At 44.1% G+C, this 17,487-nt stretch overlaps 1 protein-coding gene across 1 annotated transcript in view; it reads left to right on the top strand.

Annotated features, from left to right (window-relative positions):
* Nucleotides 1-15,612, top strand: part of Bms1 (BMS1 ribosome biogenesis factor) — a 33,039-nt gene extending 17,427 nt beyond the window's left edge. The window contains exons 14-23 of the mRNA XM_003466106.5: nt 7,250-7,323; nt 7,907-8,083; nt 9,344-9,532; nt 9,726-9,906; nt 10,107-10,165; nt 10,922-11,044; nt 12,348-12,495; nt 12,793-12,968; nt 14,510-14,671; nt 15,087-15,612. Of these exons, the coding sequence (XP_003466154.2) occupies nt 7,250-7,323; nt 7,907-8,083; nt 9,344-9,532; nt 9,726-9,906; nt 10,107-10,165; nt 10,922-11,044; nt 12,348-12,495; nt 12,793-12,968; nt 14,510-14,671; nt 15,087-15,311 (1,514 nt within the window). The 3' untranslated portion in view covers nt 15,312-15,612. The remainder of the gene's footprint in view (nt 1-7,249; nt 7,324-7,906; nt 8,084-9,343; nt 9,533-9,725; nt 9,907-10,106; nt 10,166-10,921; nt 11,045-12,347; nt 12,496-12,792; nt 12,969-14,509; nt 14,672-15,086) is intronic.
* The last annotated feature ends 1,875 nt before the right edge of the window (nt 15,613-17,487 follow it).

The raw sequence follows: 17,487 nt of genomic DNA, 5'->3' as shown, positions 1-17,487 counted from the left end.
CAGTATTTACTCCCTGGCTATGCAAGTTTGGCACCCTGGATCTATAGCAGTACCCCAACTGCCCCTCACCTTAATAGTGACAGTGACTTTTGGAAGTCAACTGGCCTATTGTCATGGGACATGTTCCACGCGGTGTTAATGAGCTCCCTTCCATTTCTCTCAGTCTTATAAGCTGTGTGTTAGGAGTAAAGGTTTGCTTCATTTTAATTTAAGCATTTCTAGCAGATGTGCACATAGCTGTATCAAGACGGTACTCTTCTGGTAGTTCTGGTTATCAGTTTCAATTTTTCCATGATCATTGATTGAGTGCTTTTGGCTGTGGTTGTTGTTTACACTTTAATATTTTCAGGAATCATAGCATTTTTTCAGTAAATAGTAAAGCTGCCCTGGAATTTGAAATTGTTAGAGAATAAAAAATTTTATCTGTTATGCACACTTTGTCCTTTCCAACTTTGGTCTTTTTAAGTTTACACTTGCAAATTATTTCTCAATAATTTGTAGATTTATTTTCAGTCCTACCGTTTTCTTCATGACTAGAAAATTAATGAAGTCTGACTTTTACTTATATTCCCTAGTTGCAGGATTAGAAAAAACTTCATTGTTTTAGAGCCTGCTTTTCAAAAATTGAGGTAGAGCAGTGTTCAGCTTAGTCAGTTTTGATAGCCATGTATAGCTGCCCTCACGTGCGCCCTCGTGTGTAAAGGACTGTGTGATACATGCCTTCATCATGTTTAGGGGTCTGCGTGTGTAAAACTGCGCAAAGCACCCACCGCAGCAGGACCTCTTTTCTTCCCTGTTCTCTCAGGAACCCACTCCCCTCCCTGCCATCCTTGTGTCCCCAGTCCCTACGCTGTGGGAGGCCTGGTCTGTTCCGTGCCTATAGTCTGTGCTCCTAGGATGTTAGGTAAATGCAGTTATATGATCAGTATCCTCTGGGGTCTGGAGTTTTTCACTGGGCAGAGTTCTTAGGCATACTCAGCTCATCTTCACTGTAACTTACCCCTCTTTGTTGCTGTGTGGTTTTCTTGTGGAAAGCATATCCCAGTGTGTTTAGCCCCTCATCATGAGAAGAGATCCAGACTGTTGCAGTTTGAGGAACTCAGAACTGAGCTTCTGTGCATGTACATTTTCATGCAGCCAGTGCTGGGTTGGGGAGAACCCAGGCTTTGCACATGTGGGGCCCTCGCTCTACCCCAGCCATGTCCCCAGGCCCTTCTGTGCACACTGGGCTATTTACACAGGCTTCTGTGTGAATACAGACTTCCTGTCTTCTGGGATACATGCCCACGATTGCAGCTGATTGCGTATTTAAGTCTTCAGGAGACTGCTGGTGTGGTTGGCAGATTTGCATTTCCGCAGCAGTGCCCAGATGGCTCCGTGTCTGCAGCCTCACCAACCTGTGGTGCTCTCACGTGATTTCAGCATCATCATGGACATCCAGTGACACTTCACTGCGTTTTTACTTTACGTTTTCCTGATGGCTTATGTTGTGTAGCACCTTCAGCATATTTTCATCTTTTTTTGCCATCTTTTATTTATGTAAGATGTCTGAATGTTGTTCAGTCTTTTTCTCATTGGAATGGTGGCTCTTGCTGTTGATTATTTGGGGTGCTTTATTGTAGACTGTGTACAGATGTAAAATGTCTGTAGATACCTTTTACCCACTTATTAGTTCTGGGACATTTGTGTTTCATTTTTGGTAGATTGCTTGGGATTTTCTGCATGGACAGATTTGTAGTCTGCAAATAGGAACAGTGTTGTTTCTTCCTTTTCCAGCCATTTGCCTTGTGTTTTTATTTTTTCCTTGTTGCAGCAGCTAGGATGTCAACATTGTGTGGAATAAGAGGCTGAGAGAATACCTGCCTTTCTCCCAGTCTTTTCTCTGGGAAGTTGGATGTTAGTTTGGTTATTCTTGTACACATTTTTTCTTCTGTTCCTTGAGTACTGAGGAGTTTTTAAAGTTATGAGTAGTGTTGAATTTTATCTGATGCCGTGCAGGACCCACTGATGTGATCATGAAGATTGTGTTCTCTACTCTTTGCTGTCCTGGATTGCATTATGTTTTTTTGACTGAACCAACTTCGTGTACCTGGACTGAATCCCACTTGATCATGGTATATATGTCTTTTTAAATGTTGTTGGATTCTACTTGGTACTGTTTTATTGAGAATTTTATACCCAAGTTTATCACAGATGTTGGTCTATAGTTTTGTTATTTTCAGTTCTGTCTTCATGTGCTTTGATGATAAATATTAACCTCATACAGTTAGTTGAAAAATGTTTTTTCTGTTTCTTAAAAGAATTTGATGGATGAATGCTTTAAATATTTGGTATAATTCTCCAATAAAACTGTCTGGGCCTGGAGATTACTTGTTCAGAAACTTCCACTACGTTATATTTCTTTGATGGTTGGAGGATGATTGAGGTTATTAGTTTCACTTTGAGTAAATTTTGGAATCTTATGATTTTCTAGGAGTTTTCTAGGGGTTTTGTAAATTTTGGAATCTTATGATTTTCTAGGAGTTTTGTTGGTGAGGTGAGAGTCTGCCAAGTACCTTCTCAGACCAGTCTGAATATTCTGAGGGTGATGTTCACAAAATAATGTATATTTACTTAATTACTTTTCATGGTTTTCGCTGAAATTTTGTGTTTTAAATTCTAATTATTAACACACCCTAATTGCACAAGTTACTGTAATTCACTGTGATTCTCCCATAGATGCATATTGTGCATTGATTAATGTGCACACAGCCCTCTTCGACCTCAAGTATTTTTTTAGTTTTCACATATGACGGAGAACATGCAGACCTTGATTTTTTTGTGTCTGGATTATTTTGCTTGCAATGGTGATCCATACATTTTCCTACAAATGACAGGGTTTCCTTCTTGTTTGTGAAGGAATAATGCTCCATGGATAATATATGTGTCAAGGGTTATGTCTGTGTCCCCCAGACCTCATGAGTTTGAATTGTGCATTTGTTATTCGTTCATTGTATAGTGCTTGGATTGATGGTGTTAGTGCTACACCCACTTAGGGGTGGAGCCAGGATGTGATGTAATGGCAGGAAGAAGCTGTGTCTTGCTCTTTGCTGCTTCCTGTTTGCTGTTTGCAGTCACCATGAATGGTGGTCCAGCCATGCCCGCCTGTCTTGGAGCCACCTGAGTGTGGACTGAAACCTCCAAAAACTGTAAGAAATAACCTTTCCTTTCCCAACTTGGGCATCAGGTATTTTGTCTCAGAGACTAGTAAAAAGTAACTAAGACAATATGCTTATCACTCTTCTAGTGGCTGCAGGATCCTTTTAGATAATCTGGATTCATTCTCATTTTTTAAAATCTTTGTCAGTAAGATTTTTTAAATTATTTCTTTGTTGATTTTTCTGTTTTCTCATTTTAAATTTTGTTGACTTCTGCTAAGTTTAGTTTTTTTCCCTTTCAATTTTCACATATTTCTGATTTGAGACCTTCATTTACTAACCCTTGTATTTGGTAGTGTGGTTGGTGCTGTAAATTTCCCTCTTGCTGCTACTTAGTTGCACTTCACAAATTTTCATGGCTTTTCATTTTGATTGCATTCTGTACATTTTTTTGTTTGTACTGAGACTTCCGTTTGATCTGGGAATGTTAGCAGTAGGTTATTTAGTTTTTTCTGTTGGCATCTATTATGAGTTTCTTTTTTTTTTTTAATTTATTTTAAAGAGGCTAAAACCAAGCAAAATAAAACAGAATAAAGCCAATCAAAAAAACCATTGTGACACAGGACTTCAAAACAATAGGAAATCAACAATGGTTACCATAATTCCGCTTGTCTTCAAAATAGCTGCAGCTTCAGACATAGTAAAAATTAAATAAAAACAGAACAGAATGGAACTAATACAACAATGAATGCAATAAAGAACTTCAAAATAAGATAAAAGTAAATCCAAAATGCCTATCATAATATATCTTACTATCTTTGAAATAGCTGCCCATGCCATCAGATATAATAAAAATCAAACAAAACAAAACAGAATAAAACCCAACCCAACAAAACAATGAAAGTGATACAGATTTCAAAACAAGATATGGAATTAGCAATGGCTGCCACCTTCAGAAGGAAATCCCTCATAGATGCTACATTGTGTATTGTTATCCTCTGTGTAGATGATCACACTACCAGCTTTAGACCTGCAAAGTTAGTGAAATGCTAAACACTGCAAGCATTAAATTGTATTTTAGCTTAACAGCTATCATGGCAGCCTGTGTTTCTCCAGATAAGCTGGTTGCTTACAGTGGGGGGTGGGTTAGCTCTCGTTTCCCAGCCTACATCTTAAAGAGGCTGGCATCTGGCTCTCCTCAGCAGCTTGCGCATGGCGCCGATTCACAGGGAAGCCTTGCTTCTTGGTGACTTCTTGTCCGTCTGTGTCCGTCGTCGTCCCCCCCCCCCCCCCCGTAGTCCATGAATGGCACTGACTCAACAGGAAATGGCTGGCATGTGACTGTCCCTCCAGAAGCTGTTGCATGGTGCTGATTCGGGGAGGGCTTGCTTCTTGGTCCTTTCTTCCTTTCTCTGTCTCTCTTTGTCTCTCTCTCTTTCTGTCTGTCTCTCTGTCTGTCTCTCTCTCTGTCTTTCAAAATCGATTTCTTGAACATCTTTAGGGTCATAGCGGCATTAGGGAGATGGTAGAAAGTCCTCCAAGGTCCCTGAGGTCTACGCACACATGAGCATACATGCAGGCCCAGAGCAGTCCATGCATCGCTGTCACCCCACCTACCTCAATATCCTGTTGCCTTTGGCTGTATTATGAGTTTCTAGCTTGATTATTTTCCTGTTGACTTTCTATTATGAATTTCTAGATTGATTATGTGATAGTCTGACAGTACACTCTTATAATTTCAGTTCTTTTAAATTTGTTAAGATTGGCTTTATTGCCTGGAACCATTGTCTCCTCACTTTTCTTGTCCTCAGAATAGTTGTGCCACATGCCCTGGGCTCAGGGCTCAGCGGGCAAGATGCTGTCCCCTGAGTTGGGTACCCCTGCAAGTATTGCCTCAGTTTAGTTTTCAGAAGTTTATCTGACATGTATTTCTTGAGTTCACTTTGAAGCTTCCTTGGCTTGAGTCTGAAAGTTTCCCCTCAGATTTGGGAGACTTAGGGCCCTTCTTTGCCTGTTTTTGGGCCTTGGTCTCCTGGTGGGACTCGGTGGCACATGTGGTGGTTCCCTCCCACAGACCTGTAGTTTGCAGGCCGTTGACTCTTGTCCAGATACTGATTCTGCTAATCAGGCCTCCAGCTCCCTCCTTTGCCTGCTCCACCTTTGCTAATGAACAAACCCATCCAATAGTTTTAAATTTGTTACTGTAGACTTCAGGTCTGTCATTTTCATTTGATTCAGTTTCTTTGCTGAGGTTTTCAGGTTTTGTTTGTTGCCATGGGATTTGTAGTTGCTCGATGAAGCATTTTGCAGTGTGAGTCAGTAGTTTCAGCATCTGATCCATTTTGGAGTTGGTGTCTTTGGTCATCTTCTCACATTTAAGTTTAGGGTGTGTTAAGTTTATGTATGAATATGAAATACAATCAGTGATTCTTTGTTTTCGGTATCTTTTGGCTGTTGTGAGAGGAGCTGTTCTGTGTGTTTTTTTTTTTTTTTTTTTCCTTCCCTTTTACCGTTTAGAGGCATCACCCTGTCCAGGTGTAGCACAACATGGGTTTTAGTACTCTGTAGAGTACTAAGAATATAGTTCCTGTGATAATTTGACTTCAGAGCCTTTGTGGAGCTGCTTTAGCCAGCTTGGTTCATCAGGTCGTGCTAGTGCCCCTGGGGGAACAGATGTTTTAGGTTGCAGGCTGTTTGCTGACTTGGAGCATGTCCTTGTTGATCTTGTCTGTTTGCAGCTTGCTTTGGAGTGGGAGAGGGGAGCTGGGCCTGCTAGATTCTCCCTTGTGGGTAACCTCAGCCCCGGGTGTCTTGGTGGAGGAAAAGAGATCAGCTCAGGCCCTTTTGGGAGGCGGGCCCTGCCCCTTGTCATGGTCTGGGGCCTACCCCTTGTCCTTGTGCTGCCCAGTGTCCCTAGTGTCAGCAAGATTTGTTTAGGTAGAGAGCCTGCCTGGCCACTCTCTGCCTGGGTGAGGGTGGGGAAACCCTGGCATCAGTCACCAGCTTTTCTCTTTTTCTCTCTACCTTCCAGAATTCTTTGATTGCCTCTTATCTCCTGCATTACTTCTGGAGCTTGCAGCTCTAGAAGTAGTAGACTAGGAGTGCTTGGCAGTGGTTGTTATCGTGGTTGTGTTGTTGGGAGAATGGTTTTATCAGCCATGCAGCATAGACTGGGGGTGGCTGGGACGTGGCTGATAAGGTTATGTCTATGTCCTGTGATGACATATTACAGCATGTTTTTTTGAGACAGGGTCTCGCTATGCAGTTCAGTTTGGCCGTGAGCTCACTTTGTAGCCTACACTGATCTCAAATTTGCAATAATCCTCAAGCCTGAGCGTCCCGAGTGCTTGGATTATAGGCATGCACCACCACACCCAGCTACAGCCTGTTTTTTAAATAAAGTTCCAGGAGAGATTTTGTTAGGTTTATACGTGAGTGTTTTTCCCCTTTTTTGTTTCTCATTAAAATAGGAGCATCCCATGTGTTGTTTCATTTTTTTTGGCTCCTGTGTGAAAACATTTTAATACTTCTCTTAATGTTGCCCTCCCAAAGAAGTTTCTAAGACAAGATCTGCAACTGAGCTCAGTGCTCCAAGCATAAATGAGTGAGTGAAATCTTTTGGGCCAGGGTTTAGCTCAGTGGTGTAAGTACCTGCCTGGCAAGTACAAGGTCGTGAGTTCGATCCCTGGTACCAAAAAAAATAATAATAATAATGTTCTGTGGTGTCAGCACGGCTGAGATGCCCTTGCACATGCTCCTGCCCTTGGTGTGTCACACCAAGGATGTTACGCTGGTTCCTCCTCTGGGGCGGTGGCTTTCCTGGTCACTCTCTGGGTGTTGGTGTTAGTGCCCCTCCTGAGGGTTGTGCTTGCCACTTCTGTTGTTTGTTTCAGAGTCCTCACCTGTGCTGGAAGAACAGCACACAGCTGAGTGAGATTTGGGATGAGTGTGGAAATGTGGATCGGGTCCATTTCCTTTGCCTGACAAGTAATGGCAGTGACAATGAAACCATGGAGACCAGTAGATCAGAGCTGGATGTGTGGAGGGCATGGGGTTCTGTGCTGTTGTGTGCTGGCCCCATCACAGATGGCCCTGTGGATGTTCTTTTTCAGACGAGCTCTACGGTGACTTTGAAGACTTAGAAACAGGGGACGTGCACAAAGGAAAGCCAGGCTCCGATGCTCAGGTGAGTCCATCACAGCTGCATCCTGCTGCACCGTGGTCACTCCTGGTAAGGAGCACAGTCCAGGTGGCTACCTGCGTAACTCACAGACCTGCGGAGAGAGTCCTTCCTAAAGGTGAGGTGCAGGACAGACAGAAGTCATCCACCAGCTCCTTCTCAGTCTTTTACACAACACCACCAGCCCCTTCTTGCCATGGTTGTTTACCGATTCCTTACAATTTTTTATTCATGGAGGTTTTCATCTTTGCCCCTCTATTGTTCCTCTTGCCATCTTCCCCTCTTACTAAATGTAAGTGCCATTTAAAGAAAACTAGTTTCCTTTTCTCCCTGAAATGTCCTTGGAGCATTTCTGGGAGCCTCTGGGTCGCGCACATTTCTGTCACTCAGGCATTCCAGGTCTGAGGGACCAGCGATCATTGCAGTGCTGTCTGTTGCCGCAGGGTGCAGTCTCTTAGTGCCAGAGGCTGCTGTTTGGTTTTGTTTTGTTCATATCTTATTCATGACTAAGGTTTTTGCAGCTCAAAAAGAAGTTTATCTGCTCTTTGTTTAATAAACATTTAAAATGTTTTTCCTTTTGGAAATTAAGACTGAAGATGTAGAGGAAGAAGTTAAGGAAGAAACTGACCCCAGCACAGAGGAAGACACCAAGAAAAAGCATTTGGAGAAGAAGAGGAAGTTGAAGGAGCTGTTCGATGCAGAGTATGATGAGGGAGAAAGCACTTACTTTGATGACCTTAAGGGAGAAATGCAGAAACAGGCACAGGTGAGCGGCTCCTCCTGCGTGCCTCCTCCCAGGGCCGCTGCCCCTGCCTGCTCTGCGCCTTCCCAGTGGCTCTCGGTCAAGGTGCATGTGGGTATGGTGCTCATGGTCTCAGTTCGAAACTCAGAAAGTTTCCACAGAGATTCAGGGATAGGGTAGAGTGGCTCCTGCTTGGGGCTGAGCTGGCTGTCTGAGATGGTGGCCCCACTCTGGAGGAGACAGGAGCGCATGGGCAGTGGCTGCAGGTGAGGAGTTTGTAGAGGGTTCAGCTGATAGTCAGCTGGTTCCTGGGCAGAATGTGATGCCAGTGGGGAAAGAGCCAGCTGCTAGCAGGGCAGTTAGAATCCAGGGGGGGGGGGACACACCTTTGCAGGCCACGCCCTCAGTGCCGTCCAGCAGCCTCACCTCCCAGCACCACGTTTAGCTGGAGGCTCATCTGTAGGCTGGTCGCTGCTGCATAGCCCACCCGGTGATCCAGTCACCTCCCCAGGGCCCCCCTAGTGAGCGCAGGCAGCTGTGAATGCTCATAGAGATGTGGACTGCAACTGTGAAGGAGGCTGACAGCTGAAGTGATGAAGTCACGGGGGTTTAGTGTGGAGCAGGGAAGCAGGAAGTCGCAGTGAGGAAAGGAGGGGTGGCCCGGGGAAGCTGGGTGCTGACAGTACAGTGGGCTCCTTTCCCGGGTGTCTGCGTTTGTCATGTCCTGAGCAAGAGAGAATATAGCACAGCTAACAACCGCAGCATAGCTACCCATTGTTTTTGTTTTGTTTTGTTTTGTTTTGTTTTGTTTTGTTTATCTTTTTAAAGCAGGGTTTCACTATGTAGTTCAGGCTGGCCTTGAACTCACTTTACAGTCCAGGCTGCCTTGAAGTGGCATGGATCCTCCTGTCTCAGCCTTCCCAGGGCTAGAATTATAGGTGTGTGCCACAGTGCCCAGCTACCCACTGTGTTTTTTGTTGTTGTTTTTTAATTTAAAAAAAATGAAAAGAAAGAAGGAGATTAAGATAAAAGACATAACAACATAATGTTGTTGTTTTTATTTGTATGTTTTTTTGGTACCAGGAATTGAACTCAGGACCTCTCTCTCTCATTTGCCAGGCAGGCGCTGTGCCCCTGAACTGTTTCCCCATCCCATACCCACCATTTTTGATGAGGTTGAAACCTAAAGAATTCCTTTAATAAGTTCCTTATTTTTAATTTTAATCTTAGATTGATTAATAGCATGATGAAGTTTTATTATTTTTCCCCCCTTTTCATATGTAGCTTAACCAAGCAGAATTTGAAGATCAAGACGACGAAACTAGAGTCCAGTATGAAGGTTTTCGACCTGGGATGTATGTCCGAATTGAGATCGAAAACGTCCCCTGTGAATTTGTGATGAACTTTGACCCCCACTACCCAATTATTCTGGGTGGCTTGGGCAACAGTGAGGGCAGCGTGGGGTATGTGCAGGTGGGTGCTGAATGTGAAGGTTGTGTGGGGACTGGGAGGCGGGTGCTGTGGGCACAAGGGCAGCATGGGGCCTGTGTGGTCAGTGCTCTGGGCGTGCAAGTGGTGGTTGGGGAGGGTGGTCCTGTGGCTGCCCACCGTGTGCAGCCATCGACGTGAGTGTGCACCCTACTATGCTCCACATTTCTCCTTGCAGATGCGTCTGAAGAAACATCGCTGGTATAAGAAAATCCTGAAGTCACGAGACCCGATCATTTTCTCTGTTGGGTGGAGGAGGTTTCAGACCATCCCGCTGTATTACATTGAAGACCACAATGGACGACAGAGGCTTCTAAAGTACACCCCGCAGCACATGCACTGTGGAGCAACCTTTTGGGGTAAAGTGGAGTTAGAATAACTTGGCTATAAAATTCCACTGATGTCCAGTATTAGGCCTTCTGATTAAGTTTTGCTGTTTTCTTTCATCAACTGCCAGTTCGTCCTAATATTTGTCTCCTGGGGTAAGAGATTGGAGTATGTGTGCAAAATGGAATATAGTCGTGCGTCTCACTCCGGCTTGTTTCCCGTTTCCTTTAAGGTCCCATCACTCCGCAGGGAACTGGGTTCTTGGCAGTACAGTCCGTCAGTGGTGTAATGGTAAGTATCTTGGGTATTTTATTTCATAAATTATATTTGAGAAGTTGATCTTGAATCTGAGTCACATGAATCTTTTAAGTTGGAAATCTCTCATTTTTAGCATGTAGTGCATGATAAATTTCTGTTTGCTTTTGATTTTCCTGTGTCCTTTAAAAGGGCTTGGAAGTAGAGAAGACTGGTGTAGAAGAATTGTAGACACAGGTTCTTGTGCTTCAGGGCAGCGCTGTGCCTGTTGTGGGGGCTCAGCGCAGCCAGTTCCCTAGGGGCCCCTCCCCTGGGGAGGCTGAGCAGGTGTGTGCCCTCTGTGTGAGACTGGTCAGAGCCAGTTTCACAGACAGAGGAGGAGGAGGTGAAACAATCTACCCCAGGAGTCCAGAGTTTAGTTTGTTATCAGTTACAGCTAACTTCAGTTTTTCCTCTTCATTCCGAATTGACACTTGCTGTGAAGTTGCTGTCGGTGTCAGTTGAGCTGCCCGTGTTGCAGCTTCCATGCCTGGCTGAGATACTGTTTGACCTGTTCACGTGCTGTCCTGTTCTTTCTTAGCTGATTATAAGTAAAGCAAACATTGGTCACTTAGTGCTTCACAGTGAGTTGAAACTCCTGCTGGGTTTTTGGTTTTGGTCTGTGTGTTTGTTGGTTTGTTTTTGAGGCAGGGTCTCACTATGCAGTTCAGGCTGGCCTTGAACTCACTGTGTAGCACGGGTTGGCTGTATCCTGCAGATATTTTATACTAAAATTTGGGGGTTTTCTTTCAGCCTGATTTCCGGATAGCTGCGACAGGAGTTATCCTGGACCTGGATAAATCAATAAAAATTGTGAAGAAATTAAAGCTAACTGGTTTTCCTTATAAAATTTTCAAGAATACTTCATTTATTAAGGTCTGTATATTTATCTATTGACATATTTACAGATGTTTATACTGTTCAAAGAAGACTGCAGTACAAGTTCAGATCCCTTATCTGAAATGTTTGGGACCAGAAGTGTTTCAAAGGTTAAATTTCCCCAGATTTTGGGATACTTACATACATATAATGAGATGGCTCATGTGTGATTCACATAGACCTTACCCATGTGAGCGAAGGTCACTGCATACAGGGTCCTTAGTGGGCCTGCATTTTGTCTGGGACTCATACATGAAGTCATCAGATTTCCCACAAGTAGCAGCATGTCTGCCGTAGAAAGTTTCAGTTTTTAGAGCATTTTGGATTTTCCTGGTCTTCTAAAGTGCAGACAGAATGTTTTTAGAATAGTATTTGAATGTTTTTCTTTGGAATTTTTTTGGTTGACTTGTTGGTGTTTATATGTTTGTGAAATGTGCTGTAACTCTCAAAGTGAAGTCAAGAAGATACTTAGTGCCCAGGACTCTTGTTGCTTCCGTGTCTGAGAACTAGTACCAAAAACTTGTGCCTGCTCCTCTGGGTTTCTTCTCTCTTAGGTTTGTGTTAAGAGGAAGATGATACATTTATGTAGCAGTTAAGCAGGAAGTACCAAGTGGAGGGGGAAGAGAGGGAAGAGACAGGAGATGAAAAGGGAATTAAGATGTGTTATATGCATGCACTGACTTCCCCCAAGAATGTAGAAGTGTGCTACACACATGTGCTAATAAACTGAAAGAAAGGAAAAAGACAAAGCTGGTTGCAAAAAGCTTCAAGGTTTTAGCCAGTGGGCACAATATTTTACAGTATTGGGAGAGGGTAGTTTGAGCAGCGTTTGTTGGAAATTTCATTAGCAGAGATGTTTTCATTAAAAACAGTTAAAATCCTGAGAACTGGGGGTTTCGTTCACTGGTAGAGCAGTGAAGGGTGCCATCCCCAACACCACAGGAGGAAAAAGAGGCGGAGAAGATTCTAAATCTTCTTGTGAAGTCAAGTAATAATACCGCCAGCATCTGTCTAGCACTTTTTACTTTAAATGGAGGGGCCTAAATGATACGGTGTGAGCTGCAGGCCAGCCCACAGGGTGCCCGTGACAGGTGTCCAGTAAATGCATCTCTGCTCTTTATTCTACCGGGTACCAGTGATGAGCATGCTGATGAGCCCACAGCAGTCTGAACTGATGTTACTTTGGGAAAGTAAAATAGAGCTGTGTACTTCCTGACATAGAAATGTCACTTTGATACCAGTACTGAACTCAGGGTTGAAATACATGATTTTATGCATGTTTCTGCTCATTTTCCTGTAGGGAATGTTTCATTCTGCCTTGGAAGTGGCCAAATTTGAAGGTGCTGTGATTCGGACTGTCAGCGGAATTAGGGGACAGATCAAGAAAGCACTGCGGGCCCCCGAGGGGGCTTTTCGGGCCACCTTCGAGGACAAGCTGCTGATGAGTGGTAAGTGCGCCGTGCTGCCTTTCGTTGCTGATGTCTAGCCAGTGTTGATTAGGAGTTAGAGTTTAGGTCTTAGAAAGAATCAGCACCGGCGTTGCCCAGTTAGAGCTTCTTCTGCCACTGCCAGTTAACAGTGCCTGCCACTTCCTGCTTCACACCCTTGGGAGCTGTGTAATGCACAAGAATAGAAAACTTGGTGAGGCAGAAAAGTTGGGTGAGTGTGTGTATGTGTGTGCATGCCACACAAACAGGCAGGTGGGTATGCATCTTGTTTTGAAACGTTAAATTTCCTCTTTCCAGATATCGTCTTCATGCGCACGTGGTACCCTGTGTCCGTCCCAGCCTTCTATAACCCTGTCACGTCTCTGTTGAAACCAGTGGGTGAGAAAGACACCTGGTCAGGAATGCGGACCACAGGTCAGCTCAGGCTCGCTCATGGCATCAAGTTGAAGGCCAGCAAGGATTCTCTGTACAAGGTACAGAGCATGCATGTGTGCGTGCGTGTGTGCGTGCGTGTGTGCGTGCGTGTGTGCACGTGTCAGGAAGGACGGCACAGGTGTGGTCTAGGCAGTCACCCAGATGCTTTTATGTACCGTGTCCTGTGTGCTTTGAATTTTCAAGTATAATGTTAAATTTGAGTAAATCCATGGAATATTTTAGACAGGAAGGCAGGAAAATGGAGGTGATTTTCTCTGGATTATAAAAAAATTTAAACTGTGTACATTTGAGGTTTGTAACATAATGTTTTGGGTTATGATAGATAGGTAGATACTTACCATAGTGAAGCGAATGGACATTACCTACCATCTCACCTAACTTTGTTGTGTGTTTTTCTACTGTTGCCCTATAAGAAGAGTTCTGTGAAGTTTGGTTATTAACCCCTTATGCGTACAAGGTTTACAAGTATATTTTTTTCACAATCAATAATAGTCATTGCCTCTGGGTATAGTGCTTCTCACCTGTAATCTCAGCACTAAGGAGGCTGAAGCAGGAGGATCACCATAAGTTCAAGTCCAGCCTGGGCCTCAAAACAATGCCCCTCCAAAGAAAAAGGGTATTTTCAGGGTATCAGTCTGCTATATTGGTAGAAATAGTCTCCCATTTAAGATAGGTTTTAGTGAAATATACTTGAGATGTGTGCCCATGATTAACTTATGGTGCCTTTTTTAGGAGATTTCTCTGAAGTTTTACATTTTAAAGCAATTTGGGTTCCTGAGCAAAGGGTATTGATTAGTACTGATACAGTTACTTACTTGTTTACTTATGGGGAGACAGGATCTGTGTTGGCCAGGCGGATCTTGAACTCCTGCACTCAGGTGATCTTGCCTCAGCTTCCTAAATAGCTGGGCTACAGAAGTGTACCATGCTTTTTTTTAAACAGTGAAGACAGCAGTCTTCTCTCAGTGGTTGATGTTGACCCCTAGTTTGCCTTGGACGAAACTTTGAACTTCCTGCTAATATTTCTGGGAATTAAAAAATGTAGTACTTAATTTAAGTATAGAACTCACATTACTTTGAAAATTCTCTGTAGAGTTCCAGTGCCTTCCTGTGCTGCTTAAATTTCATCTCTCTTTCCCAGCCTTCTAGCAGCAACACAGAAATTTAAACTTCTTAATTAGAGGCAGGAATAGGGACACTTGGCTGCTGAAGAAGCGCTGCTCTTCATGCAGAGCGGTTTAAAGTGAGAGGCTGGAGAAACACTGCTTGGTGCCTCAGGGGCGGGTCCTGGTTGTCCCATGAGACGCAGCCCGACAGTGCCCTCCACATATGTCGCCATAAGAGCGCTCTCGAAGACCATAAGCATGCCCTGCAGCCCCCGTGCTGTGAGGGATGTCGGCATCCTCGGAAGCAGCTGTCCTGCATGGGTGGCGAATGCTGACTTCCGGCAGGCAGCTGACGTAGGGGTCACTGACCTGTGGAAAGGTCAATCCATGGAGAAGAGTTGATGCCAGAGTTTTCTATAGACTTGGGTTATAGTTCATGTATGTCTTAGTTTTTGTTTTATTTTCCTTTTCAGCCCATCCTGAGGCAAAAGAAACATTTTAATTCACTGCACATCCCCAAAGCCTTGCAGAAGGCTCTGCCATTTAAGAACAAGCCCAAGCTCCAAGCAAAGGCCGGCCAGGTGCCCAAGGACAGGTTGCGGCCAGCTGTCATCCGCGAGCCTCATGAGAGGAAGGTACTGTGAGCGACGGCTTATTGTTTTGCATTTGGGAACCAAAGTTGTGCTCTCAGTAGTGCAGTGTGGCATTTCCACTGTGTGCCCAGCTCTCTTCAGGGGCACAAGAGCCCTGGATCCTCTGTATTTGTTTGGGTCTGGAGTCGGGGAGGTGGCAGAGGCCCCTCTGTCCTAGCTGGTGGGTAGAGCGTCCACAGAGTGGCCAACAAGTGGGCTTTTGGTCGGGGTAAAATGTGCTCACATACAGCTCTGTGCAGGTTGTCCTGTTCGGGTTCAGGATGCGCTCCACCTAGTTAACCTCTACCTGGGTTGTGCACAGGTGACACCTGTCAGCTGAGTGTTCAGGCCCTGGAAGTGTGGGTCACATGCCTGCCACAGCTGAGTAAGTGATGCTTACCGGGCTGTATCCTTGCAGATCCTGGCACTGCTGGATGCTCTGAGCACAGTGAACAGCCAGAAGGTGAAGAAGGCCAAGGAGCAGCGGCGTCTGCACAATAAGGCACATGCCAGGGCAAAGCAGAAGGAGGAGGAGGAGAAGCTGAGGCGGCAGAAGGACCTCAGGAAGAAGATTTTCCGAATCCAGGGCCAGAGGGAGAAGAGGAATCAGAAGTCCAGTCTGAAGGGTGCTGGGAGCAGTTGAAAGGGCCTGTGGGTGGAGGGGCTGGCTTTGGCCCCGCAGAGATGGCCAGGTCGGAGTCTCACAGAGCTTGTTAATCAGGCAGGGGCCTGGAGCCCAAGAGACCTGCTGGATACGTAACCCGTCTGTGCCTTCAGAAAAGCGGCAGGGCTGCTAGTAGGACTGTTGCTCGTTCTTGGCGTCCAGTGATGTGCAAGTTTGAAGCGGTGTAACTTACGGTTATATGTATTATTTTACTTTCTTCTGCCTGTCTCAGTTGAATCATTTTGTGCTATAAAATTCCATTAAAATATTTTCCAGTTAATTTTGGCATAGTGGTTTTCATTAGAGCTAAATGCCTGACAGTTGCTTAGGAATAATTGTTTGCTGTCTTCATGGTAATCTTCCAAGAGGGAAAAAAAATACTAACTTGGACTCTCAGCTTTTGTATAAAGTCTTGGAGAAGGCCGTGTGTGTGTTTTTATTTAGTTTACGTCTGGTGGAGTCTTTGAACCCCGACCCTGCTGGCAATACTATAGTGCACTGATACGTTTTTATATAAAGTGTCAATAGCTCAGTGACAGTAAATACTTCTCTAAAGCGTTAGAGGATCGCTGTGTCACATGCCTATCATCGACCATGGAAATGGATATACCAATGAAGTTCACGCCTTACATCCACCTACCTGTATTGCTTTTCTTAAATTAATTATCAGCGGGCTCATATGTGGCATACTCTTAGGTCTGATGTGTAATTGTGTGATCATACGTTGGTATAACATACATGACCTGTATATGCCGTATCCATCCTGTGGTCATGTGTTGGCATAACCGCCAGGGACCTGATCTGTACAATGTGACTGCAGTCATATACTCTGCACATGCTGTCGGGTTTCCCCCATGGTAGCATTCTGTAAATACTAGGGTGATGACATCGATACAGTCTGCTGATTTTTTTCAGATTTCCTCCAGCCTTGCTTGTGTGTATGTCTATGTGAAAATATGGAACACTCCACATTTATATGTTGTCTTTACACAGACTATACTAGCTTGTTTGGATCCGATTTTAGTATGTGCGCTGCTAATACAAGTACTGTGTTGCCTCATAAAGCGTCACATGGGCCAAAGAAAGTAAACCCCGGACCCCAGACGGAGGATGAGCTAGGAGCCTCGTGTAAGAGATGTATAAACACCCAGAACTCAGCGAGCAAGTGCTTAGCCTGCATCTCCCTCAGAAGTGAGGGGTGAGCATTCTGCCAGGGCTGAGCTGCCTGGAAGCAGCAGTTGGGATGTGCGCAGACTCTTCTGGAGGATTCTGGATGTACATTGCCCGTTTCAGGAAGAAAATGAATCTTACTGTCCAGTATGCTAAATGGATCTGAGGCTGATGCATAAGTAAACCCATAAAACAATCACCAGTCCAACTATTTAAGTAGAAGATGACCATTTTTTCTGTTTAATTTTTATAGGATATAACTAGAAACATGAACAAAATTTTATGAAATGCATTCAATGCAAGAATCAATCGGTTGAAGTGGCAGCTGCCCAATTATCACTCAGGGTGAACTGATAGACGGTTAAAACATGGCTGTGTTGTTAGGTGGCATAACTGATACATAAACTAATCCAACTAAACTATACAAAGCACTCCATACCATGCTTTTCAGGGAAGTAGCTTATGAAATCTCCAAGATTTCTCCAAGAATAGATGAAACCTAGTTTTAAAAGTACCTGAGAACTAAATTCGTTTGAAGTGTAAGAATTGCAAGTAATACAGTGTATGTAATTACCTCATTAGCCTGAAGAGTCAATGGAATCCTTCAGGAGTGGAGAAAGAAAATGTTTAGGCATAGTCGTGGGTGATTTTCATTTCTAGAGACTGTATGTATGCATACTGTCTGCTAGTATTAGTATTGAAATAATACTGGATAATATCTTGGTATATCATATTTGGAGAGCAAAGGAAATAAAAAGACATTTCTCTTGCCTGAAAGTAACCCAAAATGGTTATTTTCCATGTAGAACTCTTACAGCTAAGGTCCCAGCTGATTTGGTCAGTAAAATAACCCTTGCACATAGCTTTTGTAACTATAAAGTTTGGATCCATAAGGAAGACCAAGCTGGGAGAGGTTGGGAATTACTTCTAATGCTGTAGTCATTTGATACTGTCAGGAAGTGTTTTATAGAAGCAGCCCCACCAG

Source organism: Cavia porcellus, unplaced genomic scaffold (assembly GCF_034190915.1).
Source record: "Cavia porcellus strain 051 isolate PalLab524CR breed Dunkin Hartley unplaced genomic scaffold, mCavPor4.1 scaffold_23, whole genome shotgun sequence".
Lineage (NCBI taxonomy): Eukaryota > Metazoa > Chordata > Mammalia > Rodentia > Caviidae > Cavia > Cavia porcellus.
This window is presented reverse-complemented; position numbering and strand designations above follow the sequence as displayed.